General features: G+C 39.5%; 4 protein-coding genes across 16 annotated transcripts; 2 read left to right on the top strand and 2 right to left on the bottom strand.

Annotated features, from left to right (window-relative positions):
- Positions 1–420: 420 nt before the first annotated feature.
- On the top strand, positions 421–4,194 carry LOC100121941 (GATOR complex protein WDR24). Of its 2 annotated transcripts, none has more exons than XM_008208149.4 (9): positions 421–834; positions 908–1,024; positions 1,093–1,315; positions 1,386–1,848; positions 1,934–2,290; positions 2,362–2,515; positions 2,589–3,220; positions 3,493–3,654; positions 3,719–4,135. In XM_008208149.4, the coding sequence occupies exons 1-9, from the start codon at positions 738–740 to the stop codon at positions 3,845–3,847; spliced, it is 2,334 nt and encodes a 777-aa protein (XP_008206371.1). In that variant the 5' UTR covers positions 421–737; the 3' UTR covers positions 3,848–4,135. The 2 variants fall into 2 exon arrangements, with proteins under 2 accessions (XP_008206371.1, XP_001605545.2); XM_001605495.6 differs by having other exon boundaries at positions 426–834; positions 2,583–3,220; positions 3,719–4,194.
- LOC100121910 (ras-related protein Ral-a) lies at positions 4,098–9,932 on the bottom strand. Of its 11 annotated transcripts, none has more exons than XM_008208155.4 (6): positions 9,547–9,932; positions 7,766–7,883; positions 7,482–7,690; positions 6,822–6,996; positions 6,398–6,514; positions 4,098–5,954 (listed from the first exon to the last, which is right to left on the bottom strand). In XM_008208155.4, exons 2-5 carry the CDS (start codon positions 7,868–7,870, stop codon positions 6,398–6,400), a joined length of 606 nt encoding a protein of 201 aa, XP_008206377.1. In that variant the 5' UTR covers positions 7,871–7,883; positions 9,547–9,932; the 3' UTR covers positions 4,098–5,954. The 11 variants fall into 11 exon arrangements, with proteins under 11 accessions (XP_008206377.1, XP_008206378.1, XP_008206376.1 ...); XM_008208156.4 differs by lacking the exon at positions 9,547–9,932 and adding an exon at positions 8,623–8,973; XM_008208154.4 differs by lacking the exon at positions 9,547–9,932 and adding an exon at positions 8,662–8,973.
- LOC100121892 (peroxisomal membrane protein PEX14) lies at positions 9,063–12,756 on the top strand. Its single transcript, XM_031927574.2, has 4 exons — positions 9,063–9,914; positions 10,064–10,378; positions 10,470–10,693; positions 10,759–12,756. Exons 1-4 carry the CDS (start codon positions 9,864–9,866, stop codon positions 10,925–10,927), a joined length of 759 nt encoding a protein of 252 aa, XP_031783434.1. The 5' UTR covers positions 9,063–9,863; the 3' UTR covers positions 10,928–12,756.
- On the bottom strand, positions 11,719–15,207 carry LOC100121876 (CTD nuclear envelope phosphatase 1 homolog). Of its 2 annotated transcripts, none has more exons than XM_008208144.4 (5): positions 14,159–15,207; positions 14,021–14,087; positions 13,734–13,935; positions 13,431–13,648; positions 11,719–13,351 (listed from the first exon to the last, which is right to left on the bottom strand). In XM_008208144.4, exons 1-5 carry the CDS (start codon positions 14,255–14,257, stop codon positions 13,206–13,208), a joined length of 732 nt encoding a protein of 243 aa, XP_008206366.1. In that variant the 5' UTR covers positions 14,258–15,207; the 3' UTR covers positions 11,719–13,205. The 2 variants fall into 2 exon arrangements, with proteins under 2 accessions (XP_008206366.1, XP_001605483.2); XM_001605433.6 differs by having other exon boundaries at positions 14,168–15,193.
- Between the last annotated feature and the right edge of the window lie 17 nt (positions 15,208–15,224).

The following is a 15,224-nucleotide window of genomic DNA, read 5'->3' as shown; positions in this document are numbered from 1 at the left end:
ATCTATCGCGGAAACTGACGGAAATGACGACGTTTTGGGTACCGCGAACTGCTTTACCGTCCGAATAAAATATCGATTGGCGCAAAAAGTATAATAAAAATACTTTTAAAAATGTTCTTTTCGGGTACCTAATACTGTGATTAAAAAAATGGGTGACCAAAACACTTTGCTGATGTTGAATGGAATTAAAATTTATTTTTCGGAGTTTTATTTTTTTCAAAAATTCAAGCTCTTTATAGGATCATTTTGTTTGGCGTTAATATATTACTAGATTTATACAGTCAAATTCTTTAATTACCTATTTACATTGATAAATTTACAGACTTTAATTGTCAAATTCATAAACAGGTATATAAACCCTCGTCGTGCGCAAGTGCGCACTGTTGATATATATAAGAACGTCTCCGAGCGTCGTCTGCATTTTTTTTTTTTTGCTTTGATATAAGTTTATTACCGTTGTTCCAACAATTTCATTTTTATTTTCAGTTACATACTCTACATTTTCACGGCTATGATTATCCGAATTCACGAAGTTTTTCTTCGCGACAGCTCGTTTTTCGTAGCTTATATCAGCAGAACGTCAGAAACGCTTTCTTCGATCTTTGCGTGGCAGCGTGTGATGCCATCCCGAATGCTTAGCTGAATGTAAACATAACCTTGCTGGTTGTTTTGGTTTCAAAGTAGTAGCAAAAAGGGAAAGTTTATAGATAAATCTTTGCTTGCTGAGGGATGTTATCATGACCTCGAAGACCTCGTTTGTTACACAGGAGGGTCCGGCCAACGCGCTGGCCCTCAACAAAGATAATTCCCAGGTGGTGATAGCTGGACGAAATGGTAATCTTGTTTTGGTTTTAATGAATATTCAATGATTCGGCGAATTTTTGTCATTGTTGATGTATTTTTTTAGTCTTCAAAATTTTCACGTTGCTGGAGGACAGATTCGAAGAATTTTGCAATTTGAGGGTGGGAAAAAATTTGAATTTGAACTTTTCATGCAATGATGTAGCCTGGAATCTTATTGAAGGTAATGAAAACAATCTCTGTCTTGGAAGTATGGTTTGTTATAGTACTGATTGCATATTGTTGATGTAGATCACATGTTGGCCACTGCTGCCACAAATGGAGCAGTGGTGGTGTGGAACCTGAATCGCCCATCTAGATCCAAACAGGAACACGTGTTTGTGGATCACAAGCGCACTGTAAATAAAGTTAGTTTTCATATGTCAGAGCCTATGTGGCTTATTTCGGGCTCCCAAGATGGAACTATGAAATGCTTTGATCTAAGAATTAAGGAGGCAACTAGGACTTTTTATAGGTAAACTATTTTTTGGTACTTTTTCCTTTTTTGTATTTTAAATTTTTTAACTAGTTTGTTTTTATCACAGCAATACAGAGTCTGTTCGAGATGTTCAATTCTCTCCACACCAAGCGCACACTTTTGCAGCTGTATCAGAAAATGGACATGTGCAATTATGGGATCTGCGGCGCCCTGATAAATATTTTCAACACTTTACTGCTCACAGCGGGCCTATTTTTGCTTGTGATTGGCATCCGGAAACCACATGGTTGGCAACAGCCTCTAGGGATAAAACAATAAAAGTATGGGACTTGACTGCAAAGCCTAGTTGTGATTATACAATAAACACAATAGCATCAGTTGGTGGAATAAAATGGAGACCACAAAGAAAGTATCATATAGCAAGTTGTGCTCTAGTAGTAGATTTCAGTATTAATGTATGGGATATTAGAAGACCATACATTCCATTTGCTAGTTTTAATGAGCACAAAGATGTTCCAACTGGAATTGCCTGGAGAGGGGATCCTCAGTCATTTTTATCCACAAGTAGAGTGAGTGACAATTCATGTTTTTCTTCTTTTACTTTTTTTTTGCCCAAGAATAATTTACAGGTTTAATATTATTAATTTTGTTCAGGACTGCACATTATATCATCACGTTTTCCAAGATGCCACAAGACCAGCTAGTAAAGCCAATCCTCAAGGTATTGCTCTCAGTACAAAAGGAGATATAGCTTATGCTTGCAAGGCAAGTGTCAGTACACCAACTGGTGTAGAGCAGCTTACTAATAGAATAATGAGAAAAACTCCAGTGAGCAATGACACATTTTGTCAGGCCTCAAGTTGGATGCACACCTTTACTGCACAAACTCCCAACACTAATCGCGAGCCTAAATGGTTCAAACTTTGCGCAGAAAATTACGTGCTAAGCGGCAGACTGAATGAAATTTGTGATCATAATTCCCTAGTTGCCAGCAACGCCGGTAGAAATGACGTGAGTTTTTGAAAAAATGATGTGAGATTTTTTTTTTTTCGAACGATAAGCTAAAAGTTATATTTTTTTAGGTCAGTACAATTTGGAGTATAATCAAAACGTGCTTCGAGAATCCATTAGGAAATAGCAACAACAATGCCCAACGTCGTCCAGTATCTGAACAAGATGTTGTAAATACTTTAAACTTACCTTGTATAGGCACAAACAACGACCAATCTACCGCTGGTAAAGTTCCATTAATATTCTAGTACCGAAGTCTTCGATCTATTTTTCCATCTGTCAATGATGACAGTTTCAGGATTCGAAAACGATGTGAAGTCACTACAAGGGGAAACTGTGCCTGGTATAGTAAGCGGTGGAGACGATGAGACTGAAACGGACGAACCTCCGGAGAATCAGAACTTTACTGGTCCCTTCTTATCCAGCTATCGCAGATCGTTGCCCTCCTATAAGCGTCAGCCCAAGGGTGACTTTTCCTTTGGCGAAGGCGAATTAGAACCTCTAACCATCGATTACAACAGCAGCGGCTACATCGAGAATATGATCAACAACGACAACGACTGGTCCTTGCCCAAAGAAGCCTTTCCTTTGCGTCACGAAATCCAAAACCGATCCCCGCCACCCGAACAATTTCCCAATCACTCGCCAGACTTAAATGACGATTCGGTCTCAATTATGGTCGAGGACCAGCCTTGCCAACTTATCGTCACTTCGGTACCGAAGCCCACGTTCTGGGATCCGACGAGTCTTGTCGAGGACGCCTTGAGACATCATGCGAACATTAAGGATATTCAAACTGCGGCTTGCGTATTAGTCGCTCTGGGTAACAGGCGAAAGGATCTCAATATCGAAATGGCGTTGCAAGAACACTGGCTGTTGGAGTACTTAGATATGCTTGGAAGGTTTAAGCTATGGGAAGTGTCTACGAGGGTAAGTGCTCGTCTTGTAGCGTGTGAACACGCGCTTATTATCAAGGACGGCGATCGAGTTTCTATTAGCGGCCGGTTATGTAAACCATTTCTGCGAGCTACCATTAAATAGTTCAAGGACTATTTCAATTTTTTTCTACCATGTATTAATACTGTATGAATTCCACGTCGTTCAGTCATCATTATTATAATTATTATTGTTATTTTCATTCTTTTGATTAGATCAGGCCTACTGGCATCAACGAAATTACGACTCATAAATTATATTTCCAGATAATTCAGTTAGCGTGGATCCCGTCGGTGTCCCAACTCAATCAACAATCCACAACTATACACGCGTGTTGCAGTTCGTGTACAAAGCCTCTACAGAGATCGGCATGGCTGTGCGATCGATGTCACTCCTCTAAGCACGCTCTATGTTCAATTTGCCATCAGGTAAGCTGAAAATGTGTTCAATATGAATATTAAAAAAACGTTGCCCATGAAAAAATGTTTTAAGGTCGTACGAGGGATTTATGCATGGTGTCAAGGTTGCACGCACGGAGGCCACGTGAACCATATGAGCGAGTGGTTCAACAGCAATAAACAGTGCCCAACTGGTTGCGGTCATATGTGCGAATACATCTGAGATATTTGCCTTCTTCCCAATACTGAGACTTTGTTTGTATTTTAAAATGCGACAAGCGTACTTGCGAGTATCCATTGGATACCTAGTTAAATCAGGGATCCAAATGACAAGGATTCACTGAATTTGTTGTATATTTTCTTGTGTTTTATTTCTGTGATGAAGTTATGTAATACATTGTACATAAACCACTGAAGAAATTATGATGGTACTTGCCAATTCTCACTTTTGTGTCATAAATAATAAGGTAGAATTTTGTATAATATTATTTATTTTACTAAATATTATATATAGGATAGTTGTGGATTAACATCGAGCTAATAAAATAATGCATTCCAAAGCAATGAGAAGTATAAAAGTTATTTTTTATACCTTGTATAATGAAGAAGTTTTATACAAAATCTTTTATAGTATAAGTAAACATTTTATAAGTAAACCACTTATTGTTATAATTTTTAGTACTAGGTATGTGCTTGACAAAGCTGATTTATCTAACCGATTTGATTACACTCATAAAAAATTAACTTGAGAGAAATCTATTTCGTTTTTTTTGTTTTTGTATTATATATGCAATTCACAAAATATTCAAAAAGGCACAATCTGCAAGATTACAAAAATATAAAACACAATTGTATGGCGAGATCTGTTCTATGCAATTGGCAGCTCAGCTACTACAACATAGCTTTGCATCTTCAAAAACGTTAACTCGAATATTTTCTTTTGATAGCAATAGTTCAATAATAATAGTTACAGTAATAAATAACCACACCACTTTAAGAATCATCAATCAATTAATAGTAAATAAAAAATAAAAAACTCGCATAAGATACATCAGTTTTAACATTACAATGATTTTACATAAGACCTCACAGAGGCGCGTCTACATAAATTTATTTTCATATAAGAGAATATAATTTTTAATTTTCAGTCTGTATGCATATATCTAGTCTCACGCACCCAACTTTGCGAAATAATGTGATTAATTTTTTTAATGATTAGTTTTATTATTTGTATGAATTAGGAATGCGTACAAAAATAAAAAAGCTATTTTTCGAATTAAAAAAAAAATAGTTTTTAATACAATTACGTATAAACGTATGAAATTTGACTTTTAATCACTAATCTTGCAAACAGATCTCATGCCTTTTTTCCTTTACATCACTAGGAACTTGTGAATAATATAGACAATTATTGTTAATACTTGTGAATCTAAAAGTTGTGTATGATTGTTAAATAAAAAGATTTTCATATTTAATGTACACAGACAGGTGAAATTTACTAACACTAACATAAAATAATAATATTTGTTCTTGAATTTGATTATTTTATTAGCTTATATATTATTAACTTAAACATTAATCTTAATAACAAGTAAGCATAAGTATTTTACAAGTAACAAAATGAGGTAAATATTAAATTAAATATTTAAAATTAGAGGCGATAATGTGTATTACGAAAAGAAAATTTGCAATATTAAATACGCTTTGTTTTTGTAGTCTCTTCTAAGAGCAATAAATAATTTTGATCACTGACAACGAATACAACAAACTAAACATTGTGACAAACTAGGATTTTTCTGCAACATAATAATAAAGGATGTGGGCGATAGTCATTAATGTGTCTCAAACGAAAATCATGTGTCAGACTTAAACGGGATGAAGTAAACATAAAATAAAGTTATTAACAGTAAAGAAAAGAATATCAAGTTTGCTCAGTTTCTAAAGACTTTCTCAATATCATGATTTCACTTGTCTGTGTGTGAGCTGAGATTGGTGAAAAACATTGTAGGCGCAATGAATGAGGAAACGCGTGGGCGCGAGGAAACTCCTCAAGCCGCATTATACGAGAGCAGTGAGAAAGAGCTGCCTTGATGACGAAATGATAATTTGAATGTCGAATCGTGCGTCAGATGTCACAGCGGTCCCGTCGATTAAGTGGATGAGAGCTTTTTTGTGCCTCGAAATGGACACCAACGCTGGTTTAAGCAAGTCGCATTGCATTTTCGTTAAAGAACGGTGCAACAGCTTGCTTTCTTTTTGCGCTCCCCTGCCTCTCCTTGATTCTCTTGAGCCTTACGGGCGGCGATTGCGCGCATCAGATCGAAGAACACCTGCAATTAATTGACACATTGTTTTTCTACTAACATGAATTATTAAATGCGAAAGTTAATTTTTGTGAATGATCATTATCATTGATTTTGTGGATTTTACAGTTAAGACAGATCTCCCAACAGATAAACACTAAAATCAAACAGCAAACAGCGATCAACCCTTCAAACCATGATGTAATAAACATACAAATAGAAAGTAAAACTGTATATAGAAAGTAACGTTCTAATGAGTATAAGCAATCGATTCAAGCAATATGAAAAATCTCCGTGACTGTCATAAAAAGAAGACGTTAAAGCTTTTCATTCTTAAACACGGCATTGTCTCGCGTAATTAAAGCATGCATATTTTAGCTGTTGTAAAAGCTGCGTGTAGTGTGAATACAAAACCTAGAATAACGTCTGTTGTTTTATTTTGTGTTAAAAAAAAGTGCGAAATATCCAACCTATAGAATAATACACTTCTTTTTCTTCCTCTTCGCTCGGTCCTTGCCTCGGCCATTACTCGCTGACTTATCTTCGATTTTGCGAGACCGTATTTCACGCATCAAGTCGAAAAATACCTGTAAATGTGCAAGTGTTGCTTTCAAGCATAATAATCAAGATGCCATGGCAATGACGAAGTAGCATACATATAATAGTAAAAAGTAAAAAAATAGTGCACTAATAAGTACGTAGAGAAAAAAAGACGGAAAATTATGAAAGAAAGCTATTAATAACAATAATAATAAAGTCACTACTTGGTTGAACGAACACTACAGGTGTGAATTTCTCAGCCATTGTATATGAAAAGGAACGTGAGCGACAATCAGGCAGAATACCTTACGTTGACAAAACAAAAATATGAAATATTTAATAGGAGTTATGTACCTTATCGACGTTTTCTCGAGTTTTAGCACTAGTTTCTACATAAGGAACACCCCATTGTTGCGACCTACTTTGTGCTTCGGCCAGACTGACTTTTCTTTTTTCTTGAAGATCACTTTTGTTTCCCACCAACAAAAAGGGAATGTTCTCATCATTTTTCACTCGGAGAATTTGTTCCCTGTGCAGAGAAAAAACAATAAATTTTATTAATGAGAAAATGATTTTTTGTTCAAGCACGCATTGTGTAAATTTTGAGAATTTCAGACTATCTGATGGTTATAAAAATTATTCTTAGAATTGCAAATAAGAATGTCAACAATCTGCTTATTATTTAAAAATCGTTTACAGTATAATTACATGATAAGAAAACTCGTTTTATTATCTCAATGTCTGTCTATACCTAGTGTGTACAATTCTTTTATGCTACATTTGTACTTTTACATCAGCAGTTTTTTGCTTTAAAATAAAAATTAATCCAATTTTATAGTGAAACTCATACTCTATTACAACACTATAGGATTGAGATAATGAAAAGCCTTGTACTAAAAGAAAGAGTATCTACTTCCTGAGTTTAATTTCTGCATTAATTTGAATCTATTTTAGAGTACAATCATATAATGATAAGATTCACAATTAGACTTATAGCAAAATCGAGTTGTTTACCTGAACTCTTGCGTAGCTTGAAAACTGTCATCTTCTGTGATAGAAAACACACAGAGAAAGCCTTCTCCACTCCTGAAATAATTATCCCTAATGGCTGCATAATCTTCCTGACCAGCAGTATCTAATATATCTATCTGCACTTCCTCCCCATCAAGGACTACTTTTTTTCTGTATGAATCAGCCTTGGTAGGTTCGTAATCTTCTACAAACTACAATAGAAATGAAACTATGTTACTTGACTCACACCAAATGTGATAAAGAAATATTGATAGTCTGTCACAAACCTCGTCATACATAAACTGCAGTGTCAATGCTGATTTTCCAACACCCCCACTCCCTACCATAATCACTTTGTGCAGAGCTTGGGTGGCTCCTGGTTTTTTGGACATCTTGGCAACTGTCCTGCAACAGACAAAAAAGTTATAACTCTCTACTCGCAAAACCAGGACAAGTTATCAAGTGGAAAATCCTCTGAGGCAATGCAGTGGGAACAGAACACAACACAGGATATGAACTTGCACAGGATACGCTAACCATGTTGTCAGCGTGGGAAATCTCTACAGTGGAGTGAGCATACTAGAGTTCTTCTCTATAGACACTCACTTTAGAAAGAGGGAGAGAGAGAGGGGGGTCTCAGCAACGAAGGGAACGATATAGAAAGAGATTAAACAGAGAACTGTACTTGTCAAAACTGACAACCGTTACGGCGCTCTTATCTCTGAGCAATCAATCGTGCATCGGCATTAGTCATTAGCGCGTGAACTCTTATCACACCAGATCCGGGTTCTAAGTTTACTCGCGATACACAGACAGCTAGGTATAAGCAAATAAAATCAGCAGCAAGAGCAGCACGGCGACTCATAGGCGACTCACAGGTGTCTTCTCTCGGCGAAGTTTTTAATACGCGCATCAAGGGCGTGTACGACTTGGGCTGCGCACGTACATAAGCAATGCAATGTGTATGTAGGAACCTACATGAAATGGTGAAAAGGCGGTGCCGCCGCCGCCGCCGCCGCCGCGGCTAGGCTATACCGGACACCGAAGCGAAAATACAGCCGAGGTGGATGTCGCGGCTCGCGGAATGTAGGGTGTTACCTATCGTACACTTTGTTTTGGAGCAACAAACCAAACCAACACACACTTTTCACACTCGTACGTCTATAGGGAGTCGATGCGGTACCTCTCTCGTTGACTCGGAGCAGTAGAGGTCTAGTTGGTGGAGGCTATAGTATATAGGCGTAACAGTCAGTCGCGGATGAGCGTACAGTGCGTCACTGGCGCGAGGCGAAGAGAAGAGAATGCCTTGCATGCGTGTACGCGGCTGTACACGTACTAATACCGCCGCCGCCCCAGTTGCGAGTTGAAACCACTGAAACCGACTGCGCTTGAGAAAAGACTGCTGCGCGATGAAACACGAGTGGCGCCAGTTGTCAATGTTTTCTAGCAGTGTATATGCGGCAGCAGAGATGAGAAAATAAATTGATGAAATCTATAACAGCAGCTTATATTGTTTATTAAATTTCCCATCCTGTCACTGCCGTTACGATGCTATTTGATTGTTTAAAGAATTTTTTTTTTTTGTTTTTCAAAAAAGCACACTATTGCACGTTTTCGAGCATGTACCCATTAGTTCATGAAACTCGAATTATTAAAAGATCTGATGGATTTTAAAATCAATGGTCAAATAATTTGTATTTCGGCGCATAACTGAATTATAACAATATGGCAGACTATTCCCATAATCCCACGTCCCATCGACCGGTATAGCAGATCCCGACCTATATCAATGATTACACTTCGTTCAACAATAATATATGACGCATGTATACCTATGCATCTGCAGGCAGCGGCGAGGGGAAATCGGGAGGCGCGCTGCACGTACGCGGGTGCACTGCAGTGCTTCCGCTATTATACAAATCGCGCGCGTATTTATCGCATTGCATACGCAATATCCTCGCGCGCCTATTACATTACGGATTAGTGCTGCCAGTGCTGGCACACTGTGTAGTGCGCGACACAGTTGATCCGGTTGGTCGTACATATACATACTTAAGTACCTACTTACTTTCGTGCTCACGCACCCGTGCACTGATGTGCAGTCGTCGTCGCCGTCTTCCCTCGCGTCTTCTCTCGCAGTTCGCCGTCTCCAAATTCGCTTGTTTGCCCAGTGACCGTCTCTAGCGCGCTGTCGGCGGCTGCTGTGTGCTTGCTGACCTCCATCTCTGCTGATTTGCACTTTTCGAATTTGCACATTGAACTGTCATCGATCGTCGTTGCATAATCATGCGGCTTTTCTTCACGTGAACCAGGGCGCCGTGTCTGCCTGGATCATCGTCTCCTGGGTGCGAGAGAGCGAGCAGCGCAGCGGATTCCGGCCGAGCGATGGAGGAGCAAGGCGCGACCAGTGCTCACATTCCGCTACGAGAAAATCTCGTGAGTGACCCAAGTATATGCATTATAATATCAAGTATTACGACTTTCGCTGGCTCTGCGTATATTTTTTGCACGAAAGACCGAGTGATAAGATATTGGAAGCCAGGGCAGCTGTGAAGGCATAATTGAGCGGCTATTTTTGTTTGCAGGTAAGCACAGCTGTCAAGTTCCTGCAAAATCCAAAGGTCTCCGCTAGTCCTATCAACCAAAAGCAGGAATTTCTCAGGAGAAAGGGACTGACCGAGAGGGAGGTTCAGAGAGCGTGCGAGTTAGCCTTGGTTGGTACAACTCCTGCTGTCCCCAGCAAGGCTGACTACAGCGTCGTGACGATACCACAGGGCCAGGTGTACTCGCAGTACCCGCAGCATGTACTACAACCCAGTTTGTACTACAAGATCAAGGAGTTGCTGAATGGAGTTGTTCTGTTTGCTGCTAGTTGCTACTGTGTCTACTGGGTCTACAAAGTATGTCATTATCTTATCAGTATTTTTTCTGCTTTTTCCAAGAAGAGGCTTCATTTTTAGAACTGTATTCAATGAAGTTTTTTGTTTGTAGAAAATTATAAGTCCACTGCTATTTGGACGCAAGAAAAAAGACCCACCCAAGGATCCAGTTGTAGAGTTGGATAAGAATATTCAGCAAGTGAAAGATTCCATTAATCAAGTCAAGAACGATGTTCAGCAGCTGACGCAGAACCAAATGCTTGACCCATCTGTACCTCAGCTCGTGCAAGAGCTCAAGTCGGATTTAGCTAGCTTGAAGTCTCTTCTCTTGTCCAGGTAAATATCTTTCAGTTTAAAAAATTCACAAATATTTGATTAAACCGTGCTTATAAAATTTGCAGAAAACAATTCCCCAGTGCACCAGCTTCCATACCATCTTGGCAATTGGAAGCTTCCAGTCAAGGCCAAGAAAAAGTCAATGAGCATGAAGATGACGCTGGCAGTGGAAGTAGCACCAATAATTCTGACAGTTCCCTTGAAATGATTCGAGAAGATCCCCCCAAAGAATGAATTTTTCCAGACGCGTAAATTTGGATTATTCTTCTTCACGTTTAGCATTTATATTACGTGATAATTACTATTGCCAGAGTAATACACAAGTTTGTATGATAAAGGAGGGTGAAGAAGCGACTTGTTTTCTAGTTTTGAAATGTTTTATATGTGTGAATTGGGTGTGTTGACAATGTATGTTATGAGAAAAATGAATACAATTTAAATGTTGGGCAATATTTTTTTTTATTTCTTTATATTCTAAAGGTACATACATTTGGAAACATTGAAATAAAAAAAAATAAATAAATCTCTGGATTATCATTTATTTTGAGCTAATATCGCAATCTGCGCTTGCTCGCCGATTCTCATCGATGCTGGTGCTGATATCGACAATCAGAACAGAATCGACGCCGTCTTGTGCTGCGACGAGAAAATGGTCCTTTTGCACTTGAACTGCGGCGCCAACCTGATGGTGATCGATGAACAACCGGAAATCAAGAGCTACTATACCAGACGTGTCAAACCGATATCACAGCCATGAGGACTGCCAAGATCGGGAGTATAACAATCGCTTACTATTCCGTATTGACGGGGCCGCTGTACGTGGTGACTCGGTACGCGAGAACGAGGATTTTGTAAAGACTTTTGAGACTGGCGTTTATCCATCTAGCTAAATGTTTTCCAAGTCATTTATGAATACATCAAATATTAATTTGGCTTAACTGGCAGCCGCTGGAAGCTCTCAGACAAAGCCAAGAAAAAAGTCTGACTAAAGCGAGGTAAATTTGGAAAAATAAAAAAAATTAAAATAAAATAAAACCCTCTTTTATTCTAAATGAACAATACAATATAAAGTGGGTACATATTGTATTTTATACAAGTTAACTTGATGTTATATATAGCTCATAGCCATGATAAAATAAAATTTTTTTGTACATATTTGTATCAAAATATTTCTTTTATCTTTGGAAAGATTACACTTGACTTTTTTATGTCTTTGTCTCATGTATAAATCAATACTGCAGAAATAAAAATCTGATAAAGATTATCGCGATCTTGTAGATATACTGGTAATGAAAACTTGTATTTTCTTGCAATAAATTTTTTTAATGCTTGTATATTAAATTGATTATTTAATCTTATATAATCAACTATTACAAATAAACAATAGTTATTTTTGTACAAATGACATACACGCTGGGTATTTTGCAACAGAAGTAGATCTTGCGTTAAATTTTCTCCCCAATGTTCACACTAATCTGGTACGTGTATAGATTGTACTGAAGCGCGGAGTTATGCGCATACATATTATTCATCACATATACATTGCATTATTCGATCATGTAAGATCCCAATTATTCATTAATCTCAGTTCGTGATGACTGATGAAAAAACCATTCATTCCCTACAGCTTAAATCCTAGTATGTACACGCCATGCAGTAATTGCTATCATAATATTGGAGTATATAAGTATGTACATGTGTATCTGCCACATGAACAAGGTGCCTGTCAATCATCATAATTAATATTCAACTGAATCAAAGTTTTTGTTTTCATAGATTAAATCATTATTTTTATTAGATTTATCAATATTTTGTTTAGATTACAATATAATCAAAATAGCTGCCTCACTGATACAGTGAGTTACAGCAAATTATTTAGCCATCCTAGATCAAACAATGTACAATCGTAATAAAAGCATTGTACTTGGAGATTACAGTCTCTCTCTTGTGTGCTACATTATTCTACCTAGTAAAAATGAGACAAACGGAAATCATACTTGGCGGGGAAAGAGGATCAAAACCATACACAAAAATATACATTTGGCAAGTCACGATAAAAGAAATAGAAGTAAAGATTCACAATTTTTAAAAAATTGGGGTAAAAATTAAAAAAAAACTCGAATCTTTGGCTAGAATGCATGATTGAGCAAAGAGTTAACACGTTTTCCTGTCGAAGAACTTTGCATGTATGCGTATATCGTGACCGAAAAAAAGAGGGAGGGTATTGTTTCGAGAGACGAAAGATCATTTACTAGGATGTTTTGTGCTGAGGCGCGTCTGTTGACGGAGGAAAGCTCTTCTTTCACGCATTATAGTAGAGTGTGTGAATTGGCATAGCTGTCAACAAACGGGTCCATCTATTGTGATTCAGATGGGGCGAACATTCGGATGATTCGGTGAGACATGCGCGCTCCGATAGCTTCTTCTTGGGCCAGATTGGCTAACAGCGTTTTTTAGGGTAATCTTTTTATTGCCCCTCGCTTACTCTTCAAAACGTTGTACTAGGACTATGCTACCAAGTGTGATGCAAGTGTAGATTTCTCGATAGTACCGAGCGCACATCCTGCGTAAAACGAAGCGCATCTAACACTGGAAGCAAGCTCAAAAGTGCGGTGTCTCCTGCATCGCTGAACCACGATTTGATAGGTATAGCGTTATCTGTCAAGGAAACAATCGTCGTTTTAGTATGCCATCATACTGTGAACAAATGTGAAAAAATGTAAGAAACTTCACTCACGAGGATAAGCTCTGTAAGCACCAGGACTGTTGTCGAGTATAAAGACCGATGCCAAGTCCGAACAAATGGCAGCCAAATCCTTAGTATAGGAACCCATTTCAGGCGTGCAGTGTTGCCTGTAGTATCTGCGACTCAGTATGCCCCTGTTGTTGTCCAATTTGTCAGCAACAGCAGCACCGTAAATTTCCATCGAAGCAGTGAATACCACCAGCTCGTACCTGCAAGAAATCACAAGTCATTCTAATTAATTCACCAATCAAGTAATGAGAAACAAAGTGTGAGTTCAGTTAGACTACTACTTACCATTGACTAACAATATCCAAAAAAAAGTCTACGTGGGGTCTTTTATGAACAAAAAATCTAACCGGATGCCGGTCTATCGTCACTTTAAGAACAAAGTCAGGGGGAGTACCCGGCCTGACAGTCGGCCTGGCCACTCCATCATGATGGGAATGGATCAGGGTTTCGTCCAGATCTAACACAAGTACTTTTCTTTTTACAATACCTGCATCATTCAAAAACAAGCATTAGTAGGAGTAAGCTCAAAATTCGAAATATTCAAGGGAAAAAGTTAGGCAATAGATACTCACTAAGCCTGTGCCTGGATAACGGTGAGAGAGGGAAGATCTCGTATTTTACAGGTTGCATCTGCGAGATCTGCAAGAGAAAAGGTAATTAACGACCATACCGGAATGGTGAGACTGGAGAGGTGCATCGCACCTACTTACGGCTCTAACCTGCTTCTTGAGTAGAAAGCAAATGCAGGTCCACACTCGGGAGGCCATCAAGAGAAAAGCTCTCATCCCCATCTGCAATTGCTTCAGCATTTTCTAGCAGTCTTGTGTGCCTGCGCCGGGCACCAAAGTCCGGCTCCTCGGCGCTCTCTCCTGCACACCAGCAGCAGTTCTCTTGTCAGTCGGTCACACGCACTTCTCTTCTATAGTTATACTTATGCGTCTCTTATCTCTACCAGTCAAGTATTTCAGTGTCCGCGAATCTCTGTATAAAATGTCCTCGTCCTCCGCGCGCGCACATCCAAGCTATATACGAGCCACTAGCAGAAAACAGCCGCGACGGCGGCGGCAAGTGGGTAGCAAGTGTCGTCTCTCTCCGTTTCTCGGTCCCTCGGCAGCTATCTTCGTCGACGGCGTAGTCGACCGCGGCGCGTTACACAAGCATGCTGCGCTGTCGTAAACAAACTCACTCGCGACCGACGAAGCTCTATAGGTACAGAGCGAGTTTATATCGGGACGCGACTGAGAGTTCGGAGCAGAAGGGACTGCTGCTGTTATAATACCCCCACGCGCGGTGTCTCGCGGATCGGACGATGTATTCAGGCGGCGAACCGCTGACGCGTGCTGCTGACGATGACGGGGCACCTCTTCTGCTGCTGTTGCTGCTGCTGCTCCGATGAGTCCCGCTGCGGCGACCCGGGGACGCGGCGCGACAGCTTCGTCTTCATCTCTTTCGTCTTTTTCCCTCTCCCTCTTGCTCCCTCTCACTATACACTATGCTGCTGCTGCTGCTTCTTCTTCTTCTTCCCCGTCAGCTACAAAACTGGCGATTTTCGCTGCGAGCCTGGTGCGCAACACAGCGACTGGACTAGCGGCTGACTGGAGCCGAGCTCCGGAAGACGACGGAGGCTGTGGCACCGAGTCTAGCTTTTCTACGTCGACACGCTAGGTTGTCCTCGTCGTCCCTCACTACTACTGCAGCAGTGCACGCGACGAGTATAGTCGGGCAGCAGCCGCCATATTCCGCTGATCGACCCGAGCGAGTTCCGCGCAGCCTCTG

The sequence above is a fragment of the Nasonia vitripennis genome, chromosome 3 (assembly GCF_009193385.2).
Source record: "Nasonia vitripennis strain AsymCx chromosome 3, Nvit_psr_1.1, whole genome shotgun sequence".
Lineage (NCBI taxonomy): Eukaryota > Metazoa > Arthropoda > Insecta > Hymenoptera > Pteromalidae > Nasonia > Nasonia vitripennis.
This window is presented reverse-complemented; position numbering and strand designations above follow the sequence as displayed.